The sequence below is a fragment of the Plectropomus leopardus genome, chromosome 1 (genome assembly GCF_026936395.1).
Source record: "Plectropomus leopardus strain MGB_pleo_1.0 chromosome 1, ASM2693639v1, whole genome shotgun sequence".
NCBI classification, from domain to species: domain Eukaryota; kingdom Metazoa; phylum Chordata; class Actinopteri; order Perciformes; family Serranidae; genus Plectropomus; species Plectropomus leopardus.
The window spans coordinates 29,808,460-29,824,634 of NC_142176.1; the positions used below are offsets into that span (position 1 = coordinate 29,808,460).

The 16,175-nt window shown below is 38.6% G+C and overlaps 2 protein-coding genes across 3 annotated transcripts; both read right to left on the reverse strand.

Annotated features, from left to right (window-relative positions):
- Window positions 1-755: 755 nt before the first annotated feature.
- Window positions 756-8,543, reverse strand: wdr76 (WD repeat domain 76). Of its 2 annotated transcripts, none has more exons than XM_042488717.2 (17): window positions 8,354-8,543; window positions 7,995-8,105; window positions 7,799-7,903; window positions 7,530-7,625; window positions 6,515-6,616; window positions 6,337-6,429; window positions 5,688-5,746; window positions 4,707-4,824; window positions 4,444-4,548; window positions 4,171-4,211; window positions 3,859-4,012; window positions 3,274-3,432; window positions 3,011-3,126; window positions 2,783-2,881; window positions 2,527-2,679; window positions 2,384-2,437; window positions 756-2,269 (listed from the first exon to the last, which is right to left on the reverse strand). In XM_042488717.2, exons 1-17 carry the CDS (start codon window positions 8,390-8,392, stop codon window positions 2,014-2,016), a joined length of 1,860 nt encoding a protein of 619 aa, XP_042344651.2. In that variant the 5' UTR covers window positions 8,393-8,543; the 3' UTR covers window positions 756-2,013. The 2 variants fall into 2 exon arrangements, with proteins under 2 accessions (XP_042344651.2, XP_042344641.2); XM_042488707.2 differs by having other exon boundaries at window positions 8,342-8,543.
- Window positions 8,544-9,367: 824 nt separating this feature from the next.
- Window positions 9,368-16,175, reverse strand: LOC121943753 (pro-cathepsin H-like). Its single transcript, XM_042487362.2, has 12 exons — window positions 16,023-16,175; window positions 15,209-15,240; window positions 14,960-15,065; window positions 14,734-14,804; window positions 14,541-14,645; window positions 13,475-13,561; window positions 12,421-12,476; window positions 12,226-12,307; window positions 12,070-12,138; window positions 11,673-11,779; window positions 10,250-10,378; window positions 9,368-10,162 (listed from the first exon to the last, which is right to left on the reverse strand). Exons 1-12 carry the CDS (start codon window positions 16,096-16,098, stop codon window positions 10,087-10,089), a joined length of 996 nt encoding a protein of 331 aa, XP_042343296.1. The 5' UTR covers window positions 16,099-16,175; the 3' UTR covers window positions 9,368-10,086.

The window sequence follows — 16,175 nt, forward strand, 5'->3', positions numbered from 1 at the left end:
TGTGAGAAAAGCAGTGAGCAAGTCACCTGCTCTGCAGACACAGAAGGTTCAAGGTTTGAATCCCCAGTTGGGGCAAATACTGTGCTTTCTGATTAGTTTCACTAAAACACCATGAGTTTCATGTGTGATTTCTTGCAGGGTTGTATCCCCAACAGTGGAATTGTTGTGAGTATTTTTAATTTTGTGGCCTCTCTCTGCCATCTTCGTCAGGGGCTGATTTGAATTCCTGGCCTTAAAGCCCATGGACGGGGGTTAAAGAGGTCATCAGGAAACTACCTGCCCATCTGTTGTAAGCTCTTGTGGCTTAAAGGTCTATATGCCAAATCTTTGCTACATTATGAATTTCCAAACTAAAATTCAAAATCTCCCGTTACATATCCCAAATTTCCAAACAACTCCAGTAATATCCAATATAATCAACGTAGTTAAAAAACAGGATGAATTATGAACCTTATTCAGTTCATAATTCATCCTGTCAAATCCTGCTATGACCTTAAATCAAAATCTGATTTGTTGATTGGTTGAGTGGTTAAGTGATTGTCTCTCAGTGCAAAGGTTAAGAAATCACTTCTCACTCGCGCCATGAATCTTTGCATCGTCCATAAGAACTTTTGACACTTCGCATAGTGGCACGATTTTACGAAAAGGTAAAAGTTCAATACAAATAACATCAAGAGTTTTGCCTCGTCTATTAAAAAGGTAACAAGCATTCAAATGCGTGCTATCTCCTCGGACCCCTAAAAACACTCAAAATGTTTGGTATAAAAATGTTTATTTATTCTATTTGATTTAGCAGCCACAAACAAAATAAAACAAATGGAATGAACAATTAATTTAACAGCAGGCACTTTTCACAGCCCAAACAGGTTTGCCGCTTCAAAGTCACAGTGCCATATATGCAAACAATAACAAAGGGAACCTATTTTAAAATTTGCTTAGGTTCTCTAAGAGGTTTTAAGTATAACAAATTGCAGAAATGCTAACAGAAAAGTAAATAGCAGAGTCAAGTAAGTCCTTTGCTATTTGTATAATGCATTTAAAGCTTTGCATTTCCCTTCTTACTTTTTAATTTGAATCACTTTGAATGTGTTTAGGATTTTTCTGATTCTGAACTGATAAACAGAAAAAATAGGATTATTTCAAAGCTGGCAGGTATCCACACACTTACCGAAATCTAATTCAAGTATCTTAATAAAAAAAGCGAATAACATTTTATAGATCATATGGAGGAAAGATCAGTTTTGTCTTATCACATAAAACATTGACTTTAAATGCACAACTATGTCAAAAGGTCCAACAAATGGTTAGTGAACATCCAAAAAAACACCAAGATCTTCTGTCATTATAGAAAGACCAAGTCTCTAAGTATCCCCTGCAGTCCAGTAAGGTAATTCAATGCAGAGAGGAAACGATATGAAACAACTGGAAAATCTACCAAAGGTTTGGAACAAATCTGAGCTTTTTGGCCAGCAAACTAAATGCTCCATATGGCATGAGCCAAGCACTGCACATGAGGAGAAACACACCATCTCCGCCATGAAGGCTAACAGTGGCAGGACCATAATGTTGAGGTGCTTCTCTACAGCAAAGCCTGAGAGCTTGGACGGGGCAAAGGTTCATCGATACAGAAAACTGCAAAAAAAAACAACAACTCTGGATTTTTTTTTTCAGGCAGGACCAACCCAAACAGAAAGCGTGATGGGCACTTCTGCGCACTCACATTCCCAATGTAACTCTACAGTGGAGTGCTACAAAATTTGGAGAGGAGTGTTGTGTCCTCATGTGCAGAACTAATAAAGCCTTATCCACATACAGTGGATTCAAGGTTGAAAGTTTTGGATACTAGTTGCAATTGTTTTCAGTGTATTGCATTAAGTGTGAGAATTAAGACAATATTGTGTTACCGCTATATGGTTGTTGTACAAGTTGACATTGTCAAAACTACTTCCTTACTCGTTCTTCCTACCCATCTGAAAACAACCCGGGGTCATGGTCTCATATGCTGGTCTAGTCTCAGTCGGAAAAGACGTGCAGGCGCCCTGAAGCATTGCCGCCCAGTAAGGCATTCCTTGTGGGGTGGAAAGCAGTGACGGACAGCACTGTGTTGAGGTTCTCACCATCTATAAAGGAGTGCTGGCGCTGGCCGCTTTCGTGGAACACCTGCACCTTGCGAGGCCTTTCCATGCACCCCACCACAAAGCAGTCTTCCTGTTTGGGGTCCCACACCGCTGAGAGTTTGCTCAGCCAGCGGCCTGTGTGCATGTCGTGTCTGAACATGAAGATTGATAAGACAGGTTGTGTTCAGGTTACTCGAGTCTCGACATACAGAGAGGAGACAAAAGAACAGGAAAGCACAAAGTTGGTGGAAAAACTATGCATGTACCTTATGGATGTCAGCAAGGGAGATTTGGTAGTCATTGCAGATGTGTCATACACCCTGTCAAAAGAGTTTAGGATAGACATTGAGCTGGAGAGTAACCTACAGTAAGGATAACAAAATTAATCAAAGTGCTAAGCCAGCTTCACCTTATGTGGTTATCCATGCAGGAGGTGAGAACTCTGTTGCCTGTACGAGGGGAGAAATAAGCACTGGTTATGCTTAAAGAGTGGCCGTTCAGCTGGGAGACCACCGGACTTTTGGTCTTCTGCAGGCATCGGCTGTCGTAAATGTTCACTACCCTGCAGACGAGTTCAAAACATCAATTTAGCACAAGACAAACTGACAAAAGAGAGAAATGTGGATCAAATATTCTTTCTAAATAATATGAAGAATCAGACATACTTGCTTTCTGCAACAGCAAAGTACTGTTTCTGTACAGGGTGGACGCTAACACAACGCAGAGTCTTGGGGTCCAGTGAGTGGAGGGACTCATGGGAGTTTCTGCAGAAAAAGGTGATACCGGAGCAGCACGTTTATGAAATGTTAATTGGCAAAGCATTTCAAATTGTTCACCCCTACATTTATTCTTCAACAACATGGTCATCATCATCATCCACAATGATTCGTTACCCTGGCGTGCGCCTGTCGACGATGGCAACCTCTCCCCACCAGTTCCCCACCACTAGTGTCGAACAGTCATGTGACATGAAATCAAATGTTTTCAGTCCATCCTCAATGTCATACACCTACAACAATGCAAACACAGGCTGACATCAACTAGTGAAGAGGTGCTTATATTTTTTAGCTCTTTAAAACTTTCACATGCAGGCGGTTTACCTTACAACATGAATAAAATGAATGTTGATCATTTCATTGAACAAAAGTTATCTTACATCATCAAAGACGGCCTTCTCTACATCCATGCAGCGGAGCGATCCGTCATAGCTGAGGCTCAGCAGGTGGGTGGGATGAGCCCTGGAGAACGCCATGCAGCTCACTGGACGACAGTGAGGCTCAAAGAGTAGAACGCCATCATCTCCCCAATCGCTCCCCTGAGGGAATTCACACACGCAAGACGAAAACTTAGTGTTTTCCTGTGTAGGTAATACTAAAGCACTGTGACTTTTGAAAGGACGTATATGTGTGTCCACTGAACGATGTTTTGCTTCCATGAATGAATAGAACAAAATCAAAGGCAGTAAACTTTTGGATGGTGAAGAAGGTCAACATGTAGTGCGCTAAAACTTCCCAGAAACCAGTTCCAACACACCACTGAAAAGCCTCACATTTTACAATTAATAGAAACAAAACTCCAATAGCATTTTCATGGACATCTGTTTAAGTTTACTCAGGTGTTAACAATTGGCTCTTCCCAGCTGATAAAGTGCATCAAGATCAGTCAATAAGAGCTTTTTTTGGAGTCCTCCAGTGGTCACTTATCAATATACAACATCATTAAGAAGGCAGAAGAAACGCACCAGCTTCCAGAGTCCAACTTTCCCCCACTTGTCTCCAGTGGCCATTAACAGGCTGCTGCTGCACGGGTGGAAGGCAGCAGAGAAGATGCGATCCTTCACCACTTTGGCCACTCTGTCGTCGGTTATCTTCATGTTCTTAAGGGCTGAGCGGTAACTGCGTAAAGACACCAGTGTCAGTTTTCGTGTGCCTTTATGAACGCTTTGAACTGTTTGCAAAAATGTGGATGTGAAGGGGAAAGGAACATGGCCTCAGGGGTGGAGCAGTCAGCTCTTAAGAAGCTGAAATGTCAGAGGCAAAAGTTAAAATCTTACTCTTTCAGATCAAGTGCCGTCTTTCTTTCTTCTGTTGAATCCTATGAAAAGAAAAGCAGTTTTTAGATTAACTAATTGATTCAGGAGCAGCATGAGCAAACTTTTAATATTAAAATAAACGTTTAATATTTTTCTGTGTTCTTAGGGCAAAACAGTGAAAAACTCTATAGCACGGCATGTATTCGCAGTTTGAGGAGAAAAAATTTTTTTTAAAAGAAATACTATGTAATGACAAAATGAAACATTTTAATATCCCCAAAACACCATTCTTACCTCAGAGCAGAGCTCAAGAAGTTGTGAGGGCAGCTTGCTTCCCTCTTCCATGTTGAGTGGATCCATGTGCAGAGGGCCAGGAGGCTTCTTGAGTTTCTGGATTGGCTTTCAAACAAGTCAAGAAACTCAAGTGAGTAACAAAAGCAGGACATAAAGAAAAAAAAGAAAGAAATGCTTATGCTTATGAGACAAAGAGCAGTGGAGCGGCATGAGGTGAGGCATCATAGATACTGTGCATTGTTAGGTTATGTGCATGTAGATACCTCGTCATAGATCAGGTTTCCCCTGGGTTCAGGAGGAAGCGTCAAGACTTCTGCCTCTTTGTTTTGGAGACGTAGGGACTTGCGAGGTGGCAGCACTTCTTTTACAGCAGCCTGTGACCTGCACCACAGAAAGTCAGCACTAAGCCACGTTTCAATCAAAGGCTTTCGGTGTAGTACCTTCGGACCATCTGCGGAAAGGTACCAAGACCCTAGATCTGTGTAGCTTTCCACCACAGACAGTACTCTTACATTTCTCCAAGATAGCATTCCACCTTAAAAGTTGCCAGCAGTCGACACAGTTTTTTTTCTCTGTCTACAACTGTTGCTAGAGGATGCAAAACATCCTTCATTTTATAGTTCGAGTTTACTAATGTCTGAAAAAGTTGTCACGGTATGTAGAGTGGTTAAAACCAGCCTCAGCTCAGTCCTGAGCACAGAGTACCGATTCTCTACTGACCAATAAGCGGACTGCAGCGTTTCTGGCTCCGCCTTTTAGTTCCAGATCTGTGTGCTAGGTGCCCCGAGCAGAGGGGTTAAGAAAAATGGGACCGTTTCACAGGCACTAAAGGTACCATCCACAACTTTTCACAATGAAGAGACAAAAAATGTGTACCAAACTGAACTGAGCCGCACGGACCTGCTGGTTGAAACGCCCCTTTACACTGACATCAAAAAGACAGAGCTAATCTCTAAGTACTGGAAATCAATTTGTACGTATGAAATCAGGAAAAAAAGGCAAATGCTCATATTTGTAAAGATGCAACAAGATACAATATTTTTGCTTAATTTTTTTTAACCAATCAAATTGAGTTTAAGAGGTATTGGCATTACTTACACTTCATACTCTTCTCTAATCTTGTTTATATCAAACTATAAAAGATGTACATATCTTAACTTAGGTCATTAAAAGTCATTTTGATCAGAAATTATTGATACCCTTAATCAAAAGCTCAGTAGTAACACTTTGGCGGCCAACTTTACCTCATGAGACCCCTCTGCGATGGCTTTGGCCGTGCCAACTGCTTTAACTCCGTGGTTGCCTTTTGACAGAGAAAGAAATAATTAATACCCATTTTACCTGTTTAGAGACTACAAGAGGAATAAATCACAAGAGCCGTGGTGGAATAAGTGCATACAATTGTGCAAAATACATACAAAAAAACATCCCATATTTTCATTTTCTGCATGCCAAAAAATGTATCTAGTTCATTTGGACTGTTGGGGGGGTGTGACGTAGCACTGACTTCGTTTGGATGACAGATTGAATTCACATTTATCGTATAATAATCAATGTTATCGATATTGATAAATACCATTCAAGACATGAAAGATATGTTTTTTTATCACACATCAGTACTACTTCTTTTCTTGTGTGTTAAATGTTTGTATGTTTGTTTGGATTAATGACCAGTTCAATATTTTTCTGGTTGACTTCTGGTTTGTGTAGCTATTCTCATTTTACTTAGATGGTATTCGGACTATATATTTATTGAAAACTGGGCTAAGAATAAATTTAGGTTGCGAGAGATTCACGTTAGTAAATAACCTCCGGCCGTGAAGCCAAGTATCACTGGATTTATGGGAGAAAGATCAATCCATGTGGCTCATACTGCCCCACCCATGTGCCTACCTGGAGTAAGTTGATAGAAGACAGAAATGCTTGGTTCTGTCTGATGTTCTCCAGACGCTCCAGTTCATATGATGAGAGTCCTCCATATTCATCCTGTGTTACGCAAAGATATGGCACTGACACTCTGGAAAAACTTTCAATATTTAACATGGATGAACAGTGCATTTTTCATACTTACAGATGTACATTGTACATCACTGTTTTCAACATCCTCATCCTCCTCTTTCTTCTTCTTAATGTCCTTCCTGCTTTTCTTGCTGTTTCTGTTCATGGTTGTTCTCTAATAAGAAAATATGGGCATATTAAAAAAGAGGAAAAAAATAGGGTTGCACAATATATTGTGTTTTAGTCATTGTGATATCTACTTCAATGACAAACACCTCACAAAAAACTATTGCACAATTTTTTAGTTAGTTGAAAGAGAATATCAGTAGAAAACTGCGTTAGAAATGTTAACGTTTTCATTATCGGCGCCTGTTCTGTTCAAAGTTCAAACTGTTCAATGACAGAATGTTAACAGTAACTTTCTTTCATTCTTTTTGAATTCAGCAACTTGGTTTATTTTAACAGTATACTGGAAGCAGAAGAAAGGTAAAACAAGCACACTGAAGTATCTGTTTATTAAGGGTGCAAATCAAAAGCTTCTTTAGGATATGATATTTTATCAATTCTCTAGGCAGCGATACGATATTTGCTGATATCTGCCATGATACGATTTTGATTTGGTTCCAGGACCTGCAATCTGAGATATGAGACAGTACATCAGTAAATATCCTCAGTGTCTTTTTATTGGGTGCTTGCCATTAAAAGCCTTGCGCTAGGCCGCTATCACTGTTTGAATGTTTAGAAAGGAGGTATGCTTCGGAAATGGTGACATAGATGTGCCATGAGGATTTTAAAAATGAAGGAATATTTTAAAGCCGACAATATGTATCAATGTTTTCACTTTGAATCTATGATATTGGATTACTGTATCAATCCAGATCGATGTTTCATTTCACCATTATTATTTTTTGCAAGAAATATTGCAATATTTAACAATGTTATCACATGTTTTCCTTATATTGTGCAACACAAGAGATCAGTATATGCGGACTACTACTACTTTTCATACATGCTGCAGCAAAATTCAAAGATATGTAGTGAATGAAAGCAAGATGTTCATTAGGTTGTGCAGTGTTGTTAATACTTACAGATGAGCGCTCCACATCACTGCTTTCAACATCCTCCTCTTCCTTCTTTACCTCTCGGTTCTTCTGGCTGTTTTTGTCATTGTGCTTTGTTGTTCTCTGTCAGCAATATTTGGGCATATTAACGGAAATAAGACAAAGCCATGTACGAATTAAGAATATTTGTGACTATTTGACATGCACACAGTTTTGTACATGTGGAAATAAAATCCTCAAATCAGTGTGTGACACACAGTGTCCATGTTTCACTGTGCAGGGTTGTTCACACTCACAGATGTACGCTCCACATCACTATTCTCAACATCCTCCTTCTTGATCTCTTTCTTGATCTCCTTTGTGTTAGTCTGGCTGTGTGGGCCATTGTGTGTTGTTGTTCTCTGTGGAGAAAATGTGGGCAAATTAACAGAAACAACACAAAAAAACCCGTGTGTGATACTTGTTTCTACGTGTTCCTTTAATGTCTCTTACTCTTTTCTTGCTGGCTATTTCAGCCTCAGGTGAGTACTGGAGGCGTTTAGGTGCCAGGGCATTTCGTGAGGATCTTCGGACTGGTCCCTCGAGATGCACAGGGGTCATTTCCTGTAAAATATGCATTAATACAATAACTAACGAGAAAATAATGCGCTATTCAACTTATGCACAGAAGCACAAACTTGACGAATCTCTCAAACAATTACGCCTAATATAATGATTGCTGGTGTCTACCTTACTAACTTAATGACCTCACGGTACTTTCCTAAACTTGGATTTTGATTTTCAGCAGCCAGTTTACACAAATACATGATGTGAAAGTACTGTAAACTTCAGCAACTCACCTTTAACTGTACCTGCACAACAGCTTCGGGTTTTGCTCGTTTTCCCTCCATAATTGTGCTCTTTTATCAATACGTATAAACTATTTCTTCGAGAATAAGGCGATAAATGTCCACTTCACGCTGGTGTCTGTGTTGATAATTGAATAACTAGGAAGAAGGTAATTCGCGCCACATGCCAGAAATGTTTTGTAACTAGCCCCACCTCCTTTGTTGTGAAACAGAGTCCGAGCAGCTGATTGGTTGATATTATTACGTCATCGCAAAAAGGGGCTGTTCACTGAAGCCAAGAGCCAATGAGCAGCTTTGTGCTTTGATTGACACCTCAGCTCCTGCGTTCGGCTTCAGCTTGTTCCACAGAGCCAACATCGCCACCATCAGGCTGAAGTGGGCAGCAGACAGGAGGATGATATAACGGCGAAAAAAAAAAAGAAAAGAAACGAAACGAAACGAAAAGAAAAGAAGATGCTTAAACATTTACTCTTTGAAACCTGAAATGACATCATTTTTTTCCTGCATTCAATGGTCTTTCAGAAGTATTTTAATACTTAAATAATGACAACTGAGCAAATTGGTTTGATTTCTTCCGAAAACATGGGAAACAAAGCACTGAACAATTTTGCAAAAAATGTTGTGCAAATTGCAAGAAATTAGTAGATTTTGATTTTTTTACAGGCTAGGGAAAAATGTCCAGAATGCAATAATCATAATTATCATAATTATATATTTAAAATTTTGTTTTTCCTTCTTGCTTATATTCAGATCATTCTTTTGTAACACTTGATTAATTTCTTGCAAATATTTGGGTCATTCCTTGTTACGTTGCTCATTGCCTTTTTCCCATGTTTTTGGAATAAATTAAGCTGTGCTCAGATTTTAAAGGGTTGACTGAAAAAATACTACCATTTTCCCATGCTAAGTTAAAATAAAATAAAGAATAGTCAGTCTCCTCTGTAGACAAACACACTCCTACAAAATAAGAAAAATGTCATCAGGAATGTAGATAATATATGAAAAGATCCATGAGCATACGAGTAAAATGTTTATTAACAAAACATTACAAACAGAAACAAGCTATTGCTTGACATCTGAACTGCCTCCTTGATGGGCCTTTGGTGCATGACCGTCTCTAAAGTTTGTTAAGTGAAGCAAAGAGGCAGCCGTCCCTATCTTTGAAGACATTCAGAGATATTTTACACACTTGATTTTGTTGTTATGGAGCCATAAAGAGGCCACTCACTGAAAACTAAGTCAATTACCCATGAAGGATCTGCAATAACATGATCACATTCATGTACAGGGATGTCTTTTGCTCAGTGTAACATCATGCATGTCGCATAACTGATTATATGAACAGTGTTGGTACATGGAAAGGTGGCTGCTTTTTTCTGTTTTCTTAAAAAAGTACTGCATGGTTCAAGCATCTGTACAGACATACTTTATACGACTAAATACATTTTCTCTGTGTTGTCATTTACAACAGTGATTGTTTCAATGAGCTTCACAACATCCACATTATCAAAGAAATAAAGATAAGAAGTAAAAACTTTCAACCTTAAAACAAGAATCAGCAATCATAGTTACCTAAAAAGAAATTAAAAGCATCGTATAGCAAATTTGAGATTGTGACACGTGATGATTTTTTTTAGATTATACTGTTCATGTTGTTGAGAAATCAAACTCCATGTTTGCTGTGGTGAACTTTTCCTGAGTTGTTTCAGTCCTCTACTTTGTTGCCATGTCACTCGTCAAACTAAAGGTAGAGGGTAGGAAGAGCACGCAGCCAGTCCACACATGTTTTTTTCTCGCTCTATCAAAAAATATCTGAAGGAATAAAAATAAAAGTTTAGATCAATGAAAGCTGTAACAAGTCATTTCACTGAAACACAAACACACACAGACTATATTTACCCATCCATGCCCCAGGCGGTGCCCCAAGAGTTCTTCACAATCCAATATGGCATACCGGTCTCTTCAACACCGTAACCCACAGCCAGGACTGCATGATTCACCATGTCTGCTGTGTTTTTACACTGGGTGCTAAACAGACAAAAATGATGCTTTTAGATCAACAGAGTACATGTCTTTTGGAGGACGAGTGGGCTGCAGTCCTCATTCAATATCTTGTTACATCCTGCCTGAGTACAGATGTGTTTTCTATCCATTTCTGTAGATATTTTTATGCCTGTTCAAGACGGAGGCATGAAAAAGAGAAACACATGCACAGTTTTGATAGAGGACAGAAAGTTGAGTGTTGTAAATCACAAAGCACCATAACTTATGAGCCATCTGACCATCACAGTGGTCAACACATTAATAGCTTCTTATTCGGGACGGACTTGTGCCAAGCCAGCTGCCAGCACACTAAAACTTGGCAGCCGTTTATTCAGGTCCCTACACAGATCTGACTCTGGTGGACAAAGAAGGCAAAACTCTGAAATATGCGTTCTGCTTTAATGTAGCAGATTTCGGTCACATCCAGCCAACAGCCATCAAATAAGATTTCCATGGCAGCCTTGTTGGTTCCATAATCCTCTTTCATGATTAAATAACTTCTGTGCAGTTGGATTATTGGACAAAAATCTCATTATTGTATTACAAATATTTCCATAGTGCAAAAGGGACAGAAACAACAAGCTGCACAGAGTCCTCAGAACTTTTCCCACCACACGTTATTTCTGAACAACATTTAATACAAGGGTTGCAGCTGCATCAGATTTTCACAGTAGGATAACTATCTCCTAAAATATCGGGATGTCACGGTTTCATGGTATTACGGAATTATTACAACTATCTGTTAACCCTTTTTAAAAAAAAAGTTACCAAAAATTTAAAAAATAAAAGCAAACCAGAAAGTGACTGGAAATAAGTGCATTCAAAATATATGTATACTTTTATTTATGTAACATAACTTCTAATATATATAATAATAACTTCTTGCAATATGTGCCCCCCCCAAACCAAGAAACCAAACCAATTTGCTCTGGTTATCAAAGGGTTAAATAGCTTGTGAGAGGCATCTCGACACAGCATAAGAAAACTTATGTTAAACAAGGTTTTAAAGGTTAAAATGACCCTTAAAGGACTGAAAACTGGACTTTTTTTCAGTTAAGCATTTCGTTTATATAATTAAAACTTGAATTTCTTAAAATGAAAGTATATTTAAAAAGTCTCCCTTTGGAAATAAATGTGCGATTCTCCTTCCTTAGATAAGCAAATGTACATGGTATGATAACCCTCATTTTTCCCACCACAGTACAACTGAAACCGGTATATTGCTGCAACCCTTGTCAGTACAAAAGTGCTTGTGGATTTACTGAGGTCTATAGCTTACCTGGTGTAAACACCTTCTTTGTAGTGCATAAAATCAGCCGTGACCTCAAAACCAAAGGACACAGGGTTGAGCCGAGCCACAGCATCAACCATGGCCTTTTCATCATACTGTGAACAAATGTCCAGAAATTCAAATACAAAAACGGTAAAGTTGTACTGTAAGTAAAATGTTGGCATTCGAGTATTTCAGACAGTAATTCTAAGTATTCACAACAGTAGCAAAATGTTATTAGAATTGAATTTGCCTAAACTACAATAGCTGCTTCTCTTTTTTCCTCTCGCCAGGTTTTCCAGCAAAGACATGGTTAACTGAACCTGATTTGAAACACTATGTCCAAGCAGTTTTTTCTTTAAAGACACTTGTACAGTTTCTTGCACAATATAGACTATATACTCACACTTGTAATATTGACAACATCCAGGACGAAAGCAGCTGCTAGCGCAGGCTCAAAATGGCAAGTGTCATCCTGATAAAGGAAGGACAAAGACAAAAATGCATACATTTAGAATTTATTTTACATAAAAAACACGAGGAGACTCATGAAAAGTCTTACATGGCCTTTGTAGGGATAGTCCTCCTCTGTCATAAGACCGTTGTTGTATTTGACGTACTCAAATGCCTGGCTGGGGAGGCCGCTGAAACAAACCAAGTAATGTTTAATGGGCTGAAGCCTAAAACACAAGTATTATTGTTATTACTGTAACTTATAATGTTTCATATAGCTATAACTATTTCTACTGTTTCTTACCCCATGCATCCATGATTGTTGAAGTCTTTGGCACAGTCAATCAGCTGTTGCTCAGACTGCAACAGAAAACAAACTTTGTAAAGCTTTAATTCAGAGTAATGGTGCTGTATTGCAGCTAATACTACTACAGTGAAAGAACCAGATTTCTTCTGAAAGTAAGGCAGACTCACTGTATTCTGGGCATCACGGTATGCCAGACACTTGACCATTTGACATTGACAATTATTTAATGAAATACTCCCAGGTCACAAATCAAATTTATGTCTTTCCGCCTTTTAATTTTTGACCATCCAAGAAGCATCAACTTCATTCATTAGAGAGAAATCACGATGAGTTTCCAATGGACGCCCGCAGTTGCACGAATAAGGTAGGGGGGAGGATTTTGTAACCAGAGCCTCTGGGAAGGGGAAGTCTGAAGTACTATTTTTTACTGTGATTTTAAACACGATAAGCACAAACAAGTCTTAAAATGGTCATGGGGTGTTTTAGGTCTTGTCTTTCATAAACTTATTCCACCTTATATAACAAAAATGTACAAATTCAGAAGTAACATTACTCTGCCATACAAGACAGATCCCTGTCAAAAAATAGAGAAAGACTGTGTAAATATTTTGAAATAACAAACTGTATTCACTGACATTTGATTAAAAATAAAATAAATACTTTTAGAGCATTTAAAATGTCTGCTATCCGTGAGCTGAAATTGCCATATGTCCGAAATACCGAGGTTTCACAGTAGTCCAGACACCATCTCATGAAGTTTTTACAGGATTTCTCTTGATCGATTGCTCCAAAAGGCACCAATCAAACTAGTTTTGACTCATAAGACCCTCCCACAGAGACAAGGCATGCTATCAAGCTTCCGTGTGCATGTTTTAAGGCAGCAAAGTGAATTTACCGCCACAAGTATCCACAATACAGTAAATCTGTGTTACGTCTTTTAAATCTTCCTTGTGAGAAAGCAGATTCCAAATCCTCAGCACAGGTATAATCTGAAGTGCCACCAGCATGAATGAGTTTGAGTGGTGCTGAATAACAGTCAGACAGATGTTACCAGAGGTATCAGCTTCCCGGTAGCGATAGCATTCACCGACTCCAAACAGCCGGTGGTAGAGAAGGTCCAGCAGCTTCCACAGTGACCCTGAAGACGCAGCACAACATCACTCTAACAACTGGTTTTTGACTTAAGTTAAACAGCACTCCACTCATTTCTCACATGAAGGTCAATTGCGTAAAGTTATAGAAAATGACCCCGATGGTGTCATTATTTCGGTTTTGCCTTTAAGACTACACATTCACAAAAGAAAGCTTGTGTTAGTAATCTGGTGTACGGGGATATATAAAACATGGATATTTCTCGAAATCTGTCTCTAACAAGTTCCCCAATTTTATCTATGACATTTAAAAGAAGTGACAATACAGTCCATATTTTTCTGCTGTCTTTGTCAGTTCATCATGCTGATTTAATCTCAAATAATCAAGTCACACATAATGTAACAATGTTTGATTCGATTAATGCAACTTCTGTAATTGTATATTAAAAACAAGTCATGATGACTGCTGATGAACAAAACCGCACTTTCAGGTTAGTCTCTATTCTGATTAATGAAGAAACACAGTGGCTGCATATGTGTTGTTGGGGAAGAAAAAAATGCAGCTATTTCATTCTAAATTTAGAGATGAAAAGGTCTGTTTGTCATATGAGATGATATCTTAAGTCAATCAGAATTCTGTTTGACTTTAGATATCTTTTAATGTGATAAACTGATCTTTTCACATGATTTTCAGGTTGTTCTGGTTGACTCTAGGTACTGTTCACTAGGTTTTCATCTGAAACGTCACTTTGGTGGTAATTACAATATTCATTGTATTATCTCTTGTCCAGCACCTACCCCTTTTTTGTTGTCTAAATGTGTGTGCTTTTTAGAATTTTTTGCATAGGTTTTGTTGAAAAATACTCAGTCAAATAAGGTTCTATTTTCCACTACAAACTTGTGGTGAACGTAATACATATTATTGGATTAATGTCTTTGACCGCATTTCTGTCATACTGATATTCCCTCAAAATGGTAGGCTAGTGATGTTTTTTTTCCCCACTGTTCACCCCCATATCTAGATACCTGGCTCTTCACAGGAGTCACAACGTTGCCCCTCATCCTCCAGTCTACAAACTCAGGATAAGGACCAGCTCTGCTGACATGACCCCCCGAAGTAGCTGAGCAGTTCTACAAGAGACCAGAATCAAAAGACTGCAGTTTGTTAGTATGTGTAATAAAGCACCAGCTGCAAAATGTGTTATAAGATGTATCATACCTGGGGCTCTGTTAAAAGGAATAATTTCCTGAATTCCTCAAACGTCATGTCTGAGAACTGGTTCAGGCCCACTAGATTTGAAAATTAGAGCAATGTGAGAACATGCATGCCTTTCAAGACAATATAGAATAAATCATTTTGAGCTAAAAGTGAGTGCACCTTCTGTGGTTGATAATCGGTAAACTATACATAATGAGACAGGGGTTAATGTCTAACTGTACTGTACTTGTGAACGAGTGATTCCCAGCATTGTGATGATCAATTTCCCTCTTATTTTCGGTGAATACGTGGAGCCGGTGGAAATACTCCTCAGCGTCATATACTTTGTTGTGCTGCACATCAAAAGGAGAAATGTAAGGCATACACACAGGAAATATTTGAGGTTTTAAAAGCTTGTTATCACAGCATTTATGATAAATCAAATCGTAAGGCATTGAAGAATAATTGTTTCAGTAACTTTACATCATAAACATACCTCTGACATCCACTGTTGGAATTGATATTTCTCTGATAGGACAGAAATGAAGCCGTAAGTTAATAAAGCAGCATGATGATCAACATTTCAAAACTACTACTGCTGCACTACAATTTAGAAGGAATAAGTAATTTTCACTCCACTGTATTTTTCTGACAACTGCAGTTATTTTATAGATTTAGATTAAACATACAAAATTTTACATGCACCTTACTATTGGCGATATATGTATATACTGCACCTTACTAGCTAGTTCTTGTATATATCTATATACCTATTTATTTTATATTTGCTTTACATTTGCTTTTTCTGCTGTTATTTTAGTCCTTGCATATTGCATGCTTTGTATGTGCACTCCTCTAACTTCGTACTGTAACTGCTGCACACCAGCTTCCCTTGGGATGACAAATACCATAGTCTTATCTTGATGATCTTAAAAAAAAGTGCATTTTTGTAGATCAAACTATCAAACGATATGAAATAGGCCAACTTAAAATCATCTCCACGTCGATAAAGTACAACGTGATACTTACACACTAATGCATTACAATAGTAATTTAATAACCTTTAAGTGTAATGGAGTGTTTCCATCATGCATTATTGCTACTTTTACTTCCGAAAATGCTTGAAAAAAACATCTCCTTGTAGCCAATGAAACTGTGACTGCTGTTTGTGTGAGCTGCACACGGTGTCAACGTTTGCTGTTGTATTGTCTGTCTCAGTTTCAGCGACATGTTACCGTAAGGCACCGACGATTAACGCTTAGCGCACGAACAAATACAAACGATAAAAAACGGCACGAGTGTTAACCCACCTTGAGGTAAAATGACCGGTGCTGAGTGAACTAAGATGAACACGGTGGTGATGAACCAAACTACAACGAGCGCCATACTTTCCCCGGTACACTCAACAAGCTGTGAGAGCGTCACATGAGTCGGCTTGTTTTTAATGTAACACCCCCTGCTTT